The 7,974-nt window shown below is 41.9% G+C and overlaps 1 protein-coding gene and 1 long non-coding RNA gene across 5 annotated transcripts in view; one reads left to right on the top strand and one right to left on the bottom strand.

Annotated features, from left to right (window-relative positions):
- The first annotated feature begins 142 nt into the window (after positions 1-142).
- On the top strand, positions 143-2,322 carry LOC135238992 (uncharacterized). Its single transcript, XR_010325237.1, has 2 exons — positions 143-654; positions 1,767-2,322. It is a non-coding gene; the product is annotated as an uncharacterized LOC135238992 (long non-coding RNA).
- A 1,196-nt stretch (positions 2,323-3,518) lies between these two features.
- LOC135238974 (ALK and LTK ligand 2b-like) overlaps positions 3,519-7,974 on the bottom strand; it is a 6,906-nt gene continuing 2,450 nt past the window's right edge. For 2 of the 4 annotated variants that reach the window (XM_064307250.1, XM_064307240.1), the window contains exons 2-7: positions 7,549-7,767; positions 6,935-7,205; positions 6,246-6,299; positions 6,077-6,157; positions 4,909-4,982; positions 4,502-4,561 (exon numbers count right to left, since the gene is read on the bottom strand). In XM_064307250.1, coding sequence (XP_064163320.1) covers positions 4,918-4,982; positions 6,077-6,157; positions 6,246-6,299; positions 6,935-7,193 — 459 coding nt within the window. In that variant the 5' untranslated portion in view covers positions 7,194-7,205; positions 7,549-7,767 and the 3' untranslated portion in view covers positions 4,502-4,561; positions 4,909-4,917. Of the gene's footprint in view, positions 4,387-4,501; positions 4,562-4,908; positions 4,983-6,076; positions 6,158-6,245; positions 6,300-6,934; positions 7,206-7,548 lie in introns of those variants that run through there. The other 2 variants (XR_010325235.1, XM_064307232.1) reach the window with 2 other exon arrangements.

The raw sequence follows: 7,974 nt of genomic DNA, 5'->3' as shown, positions 1-7,974 counted from the left end.
AAACCTGTACAACTGCCACACAAAGTTCGCAGACATTTTTCGAGTTATATCCATGTCATGCACAAAATTATTAACATATAATTTTTAATGGCATTAGACTGTCGTATTTTTCCGTACTAAGTTGCTCCATTCAACTGATTTTGAGTCAGGCAATATTTAGCGGCACATGAGAGAAAGTTGTCGTATTGGAGGACCCTTCAACTCAAATAAAATGGCTGCACACGGGACGGCGAAAAGTTGGTTTTGTAAGTTGGGAAGGAGCGTATGCCAGAAATTCAAAACCAATCGTTAGTTGTCATACAAAAGTAACATTAGGCATTTGTGAAGTTATTGTCAGTGTCCCGTGTCCCGAAATGAGACGTCAGTTGTGCGGACACCTGTACGACAAACAGCAAAATCAATTAAGCGCGGTGCGATAAATAGGCTGTAAAAATGTATAGCCTAAAATAATAGGTCGTGCGTGTGCGCGCGCGCGCTTTACTGGCTCGTCAGGTGGCTGCACCTCAGAGGAACTTGCAAAGCCGCACCACTGGGTGGCATGACGGCGCGTAATAAGCGGCGCAACCACCTCTCCTCTCCCCCTCCTCCCGCTGCCTTTGTGCCTGGTTTCATGGTGTCTCTCGAGAATGCATGGAGGAGCTGAAGTCTGGAATCGTAGGTTTAAATAAATATTGATTCATATTAGGGTTCTGTACATTATATCACAGAATGGGTGTTCTGTGATTGGATTAGGAATGGTAACTGGTCTTTTGGCTATTGGAGAACTTAAGAGGAGACCCTGTCGATGTGGTAAAACTTCATCTTCATATTGCCCTAAATGCTGCAACATGTTGCTTTGAACATTTACTTATCTTCGTTAAATTTAAATGAAAATTAAAAAGCCCATGGAGATAAATACTAATTTAAGTGTAATTTCCTGTATGTGGTTTAAAGTGAATAAACCCAATTATCAGTCATATTTAAGGCAAGATTGTGGAAAGTTTGGTGAACTTTTAAATTTACATGATGCTCTGATGATGAGTTCAGTGGTTATAGCACTGTTCTGATGAGGAGTTCAGTGGTTATAGAAGTGCTCTAATGAGTTCAGCAGTTAGAGCACTGCTCTGATGAGTTCAGGATTTAGCTCTATAATGCAGCTGTGTGAGTGTCAGTATTAGCTCAATAATGCAGCTGTGTGTGTTAGCATTAGCTCCATAATGTTTCTGTGTGTGTTAGCATTAGCTGAATAATTCAGTTGAGTGAGTGTTAGTATTAGCTTAATAATGTAACTGTATGTGTTAGCATTAGCTCAATAATGCAGCTGTGTGTGTTAGCATTAGCTCAATTATGTAGCTGTGTGTGTGTTAGCATTAGCTCAATAATGTAGCTGTGCGAGTGTTAGCATTAGCTCCATAATGCAGCTGTGTGAGTGTTAGCATTAGCTCAATAATGTAGCTGTGTGTGTGTTAGCATTAGGTCCATAATGCAGTTGTGTGCGTTAGCATTAGCTCCATAATGTAGCTGTGTATGTGTTAGCATTAGCTCAATAATGCAGCGGTGTGAGTGTTAGCATTAGCTCAATAATGTAGCTGTGTGTGTTAGCATTAGCTCAATAATGTAGGTGTGTGTGTTAGCATTAGCTCCATAATGCAGCTGTGTGAGTATTAGCATTAGCTCCATGATGCAGCGTGCATAAAGCACTTTACATCAGAGGAATCAAACTTCACTCCCGGAGGGCCACAGTTTCTAGGACTCTAGTTAAATCTGCTGCTGTGTTAAACCTGTAGACACTGCGGCCCTCCAGGACTGGAGTTAAACCTGTAGACGCTGTGGCCCTCCAGGACTGGAGGTGAACCTGCTGACACTGTGGCCCTCCAGGACTGGAGTTAAACCTATAGACGCTGTGGCCCTCCAGGACTGGTGTTAAACCTGTAGGTGCTGCGGCCCTCCAGGACCAGAGTTAAACATGCAGACGCGGTGGCCCTCCAGGACTGGATTCTGATACCTGAGCTTTAGAGCATGAAACCTCATGTTGCTCTACACATAATAGCCAGTAGGGGGGAGTGTTTCTGATGACATTCTGGACCCTTTGATGGCTCAGATGTTTAAAGAACCGTGTGGAGTTTTTAAGAGGCTCCAGCTCGACCAGTGACCCTTTGCTCTCTTTCTCCTGCCTGCTGAAGAAGGAGGAGCCTCTTTTGTGGGATTTAAGGCTCCTGGGAGGCTTTGAAGACCACTGAATTATCCCAATGCATCATGACATGTTTGGAGCTCATTAAAGCCAATTTATGTGTCTCAGTGCAAATGGACAATGTATCAGTAAAGACTTCATTTTTTCACAGATTATTGTCTTTGATCCATTTTAATAACCCTGTAAAGGATTTCTATGCTGCGGAGCATGTAGTTCAGGGTCTGCAGAAGGCTTTAAGGGTCTGATAGATAAATCAGTCCTTTAATGGTTCTGAAATCTGTCTGATAAAACACGAAGCACAGCCTGGTAAAGTCTAGTTGCTTTCACAGTAAATCTGAAGTATTTAAAGTGTAAATGCTTTGGTCAGTGACCATGGGATTTTAAAAGTCTAGATGCTTTTGCAGTAACCCAGAAGTTTTTAAGTCAAAGTGCTTTTTTGCATAACCCTGAAGTCCTAAAAAAAGTTTAAATGCTTTTTTGCAGTAACCCTGGAATTTTTAAGTCTAGGTGCTTTTTGCAATAACCCAGAAGTTAGTTTTCTTGTGTGCTTTTTTTGCAGTAATCCTGATGTTTTTTTTTTTTCTAAGTGCTTTTTTGCAGTAGCCCTCAGGTTTTTAGTGCCACTTGCAGGCTGTATTTTTGATCATGTGAATCATCTCTTTGCTGCGAGCAAGTGCATAAGCAGATTACAGAGTTCCTTGGATGCTTCAGATCACATAGGGAAGAATTTATTTCCCAATGTGGTGTTAACCAGGGCAAGATGGACATACCACGTGAGCGTAGCTATGGAAGAGCACAGTGTGTAGTTATGTGCATGTTTACAAAAGATTAAGGTTTCCCTTGTGTGTTTTTAAAATTTAATTTAATTTTGTTTCATACTCCTGTTCTGTAGGATATAAAATAGTCTCTGTCTCTTCTGTAGTACTCTGTGTAACCTGTAGGAAGTAGAATAGTCTCTGGCTCTCCAGTAGTACTGTGTGTGGCCTGTAGCGGGTAAAATAGTCACTAGCTCGGCTGTAGTTATAATGTAGTTCTGTGGCCAGTTGGGTGTAAAATATTCACTGGCTCTCCTGTAGTACTGGGTGTGGCCTGTAGAGTGTATAAAGGTCACTGTCTCTGCTGTAGTACTTTATGTGGCCAGTATGGTGTACAATAGTCACTGGCTCTCCTGTAGTACTGTGTGTGGCCTGTAGGGTGTATAAAGTTCGCTGGCTCTCCTGTAGTTCTGTGGCCTGTAGAGTGTAAAATAGTCAGGTGTAGCAAGAAATACAAAAGTGAACATTTGAATGAATCTACGTTTATTTAAGAAAAAAACTTTAAATATTTTTTCCTCAACACCCAATTCATATTATATATCAAAAACTTTCATTTATTGTCCATACATACCATATTTACAATATTTACATTTTGCAAATTAGCTGGAATATTTATAAATTTAATGTACAGAAAGACAAACAACAATAATTGGAATATATAAATATATTCCATATTACCACATTCAAAACTGTTTAGGATAATCCTGATTATCAGCACTCGTTTGGTTAACGTTTACAGCTTGTAAACGTTAACCAGCACTCAGTCACACATCTCTGCTAAGCAAGAAAGGTCTGGTAGTGGCAAAAAGGCAAATTTCCATGCGAGTGTGTGAGATCATGGCATTCAGGATTATGTGACTGATGCTTGTTTTTGATGTGGGTACCAGTGCTGAGAGGAATGCAATGTTTAACAGACAAGCTAATAAAAGAAGCTCATAAACACCCAAAAAGGCATTAAAGTAAATGTAGCTTGATTTGTATCAAATATAACTACATATTTTGTGTTTGGCGGCAGGGCATGCATCTTTTTCCCTGAGATTTCTTCATTTGTACCATCTGAGTTAGACAGACAGACAGACAGACAGGTAGGCAGGCAGGCAGGCAGACAGACAGACAGACAAATAGATGGGTAGGCAGGCTGATAGACAGACAGACAGACAGACAAACAGATGGACAGATGGACAGACAGACAAACAGGCAGACAGACAGATAGGCAGGCAGGCAGGCAAGCTGGCATTCAGACAGGCAAACAGACACAGGCACACGGCCAGACAGACAAACAGATAGGCAGGCAGGCAGGCTGATAGACAGACAGACAGACAGGCAGACTGCGATTTTGCAGTTACATTTGTTCCCTGTTACTCCAAGGCACTCTTTTCTTGGTGTCAGTCTTTTCTTCTCCTTCAGTAATCAGAGACACAAAATTAAATTTAGTGACCTATCTATTTGAGAGCATAAATGCATACCATGCAAGACTATGATTCATTAACAATGTCACAGACAAATAAATCCTCACTCACATTTGACTCATGTGTTTGGTCAGCAAGAAGGCATGTCTGGTCTGCTTTATACATGACTGATAACAGAAAGATATGGTTTTATTTTCTCCACAGCCTAAAACAATCAAAAATGCTATAACACAAATAATTCAGAGAACAACAGTTTCTTTACTGAATTCCAAGGGGTTTTTTGTGCTTCAGTACACAAAATGGTACATAAAATTATACACAGTATCTAAAGTTATAATTATGTTTTATGGACGGAAGAAAAGCACCTCCAATTTTTCTAATTTTCTCCTCCCAAGTTATTACAGCTGGTTTTCACATTCCACTTAAAATACTATTCGCATCCTCTTGATCTGTGGAGCTGCTTGTTTTGGGTGGATAATGCCCATTGAATATTGATAAGAAATCTTTTTCTTACTTGATATATTTAACCTTCCATGCATCGTGGACTCCCTGCTAACCTCTTTAGAAGTCTGGCACATCGTTTGTAATCTGGAAAGGAAAGGCAGTGGAAGAATTGTAAGATATAGACCATCAGAGAGCAGACACAAGCACAGACTCTAATCACACTGTCCACTCTGCTAATTTAGCCTCACATGGGTTACCCTGGAATGTGTTTAAGCTGAAAAGATGAATGAGCAGTAATCCTGAAAATGAAGAAACACAAAAGAAAAACGTCCACCTAGACAGAATGAAAAGCCAGGAGATGGAATGTGTTTGAGAGTGTACACTCATATCCATTACACTGGCTGTGTACACTCATATCCATTACACTGGCTGTGTACACTCATATCCATTACACTGGCTGTGTACACTCATATCCATTACACTGGTTGTGTGATGTGTTTGAGAGTGTACACTCATATCCATTACACTGGCTGTGTACACTCATATCCATTACACTGGTTGTGTGATGTGTTTGAGAGTGTACACTCATATCCATTACACTGGTTGTGTGATGTGTTTGAGAGTGTACACTCATATCCATTACACTGGCTGTGTACACTCATATCCATTACACTGGCTGTGTACACTCATATCCATTACACTGGTTGTGTGATGTGTTTGAGAGTGTACACTCATATCCATTACACTGGTTGTGTGATGTGTTTGAGAGTGTACACTCATATCCATTACACTGGTTGTGTGATGTGTTTGAGAGTGTACACTCATATCCATTACACTGGTTGTGTGATGTGTTTGAGAGTGTACACTCATATCCCCTATGCTGGCTGAGTGATGTGTCTGAGAGTGCACACTCATATCCCCTATGCTGGCTGAGTGATGTGTCTGAGAGTGCACACTCATATCCCCTATGCTGGCTGTGTGATGTGTCTGAGAGTGTACACTCATATCCCCTATGCTGGCTGTGTGATGTGTTTGAGAGTGTACACTCATATCCCCTATGCTGGCTGTGTGATGTGTTTGAGAGTGTACACTCATATCCGTTACGCTGGCTGTGTACAGTCATATCCCCTATGCTGGCTGTGTGATGTACCTGAGTGTACACTCATATCCCCTGTGCTGGCTGTGTGATGCGCTCCTGTAGCTCTATAATTGGGCAGTAGCTGGGTGGTTTCACTCACAGGCTGGCACAGTGCAGTCCCTTGTGCCGTGATACAGCCTGTTGAAGTGTTTGGTGCATTTTGGACTGAAGTAAAGGGGACCTGCAGGAAAGAGGGAAAAGTGATCGCATCCTCTCAGTTTTCATCTGTTTACTGTAGTCCCAAGACAGTAGGCAGGCATGCAGCTTACCTGTCAAGTGCTTTAAAAAAATTTCTTTCTGCCTGAGATCTCTTGGAAAAATCTCTGTCAAAAGCAAAAAAAGAACAATGTTCAGTTTCTGGTGTCTTGTATTCCACATAATGTTTCCGTATATAGTAGCTATAAGCTCTGCGTCCCATGCGCTTATATTCAAGATATTCTAATTCCGGTTTTGTGGTGACGTAACTTTACCTATTCTTGTTGATGAAAGAGCAGCGATATGCAGCTAATGTGGAAGGCTGCTACAGGACTCAGAAAAAGTCGGGCATTGTTATTTTAAATGCGCCGTTCAATGACCATCTGCGTACCTTTGAGGAGGACTATCTGTTCTGCCATACAGGTAACACCACGTTTAACGCAAGTGCCATACGTTTGGATAATCGTTTCAACAGGCGAACAGCGAAGACATAAATGTAGCATTTTAAAGTGATGTAAACATGCATTCTCCGTCTTCCCTATAACAAGAGTGAAGGATTTAGCATGTACTCGTCACGCAGACAAATCATTCCGGTATTTATGGCAGATAATTATAATTCATTTTAATTACACTTAAAAACCAAACGCTGTGTTTAACAAACAGACAAGTTACACAACCACCCACTTGATGCGCATGTGTGGCAAGTATATGACGAGTGTGTGTGTGCGTGTGTGTGTGTGTATCTCCAGTGCCGTTTGCTCACCAAGAACGTGATGATCAGGATAAGACTTATAGTCATGCATTTCCTTTGTTTCGACTGAATAGTGTTTGTTGGAGTTATATGGTGGGTTGTCACTGTCGTCAGCCTGTTGCTCCTTCGTCTGCCGTACTTTATCCATGATCAGCTGGAACAGGCTCCTACCGGCCCTAGAGTCCGTGGGAGCCGCGCTCTGCTTGCTGTATCCGGCGGTGGAGATCAACAGTATGAGTCCCATGTAGACAGGTGTGCGCTGTGCGCTCATCGCTACTGAAATCTGAGAATAGAAAACCACACAGCCCCACGTCGTCTCTTATAGTCCTGAAACACAATTATTATTTCAGACGAGGGGTTTCTTCGCGTCAGACCAAGTCTTTTTCGCTGTAATAACGACCTTCACTTATTGTTTTAAATGTTTAATCACAACAAACAAAATACCTATAACGCAGACCCAGGCTTACAGTGCTACCCTTAGTGCACCCCTATAAGCGGTTTAAGACATGAACGTCGCTAAATGTTACATGAGGCTATTTGGCGCATTCGTACCATTCGTTACGATCTGTAACCTTATGAATTTAAGCCGAGTAGAAATGAAGCACAATTGCAAGACAGGCACTTACCTATCTCCCGTCCCGCTTCAGGTGTGTGTCGGTCTGTGAGGCAGCGGACCTGCAGTCTTATTTGACGTTTGCAGATGTTAGTGTGACTTGAACGGAACAGAATCAATCTCGCCGTCTCACTCCAGGTATTTCAAAGATTGGGTACAACACCACTGGAGACCCATACGCTGGTTCTTGTGTATTGATGGGATGCTTCTGTTCTTAGCTCGTGGAGTCGACCTGTAGTGGGTGGAAAAAAATCACAGAGGTCCTAGAGGAAACTTTTTGGCGCGTGGCTCGATAAAGTTTGTCCCAAGTCTGGCGCACGGTCGGTCACTTTATATTCTCAGTTGCAGAACTAAAGCGCAGTCCCTTGTGGATTACCCCGGCATGTCTTTAATTAGAAATGCGTTAAGAACGCTCACTGCAAAATTCATTTTATTTTCC

This window comes from Anguilla rostrata, chromosome 1 (assembly GCF_018555375.3).
Source record: "Anguilla rostrata isolate EN2019 chromosome 1, ASM1855537v3, whole genome shotgun sequence".
In the NCBI taxonomy this organism is placed as follows: Eukaryota; Metazoa; Chordata; class Actinopteri; order Anguilliformes; family Anguillidae; genus Anguilla; species Anguilla rostrata.
This window is presented reverse-complemented; position numbering and strand designations above follow the sequence as displayed.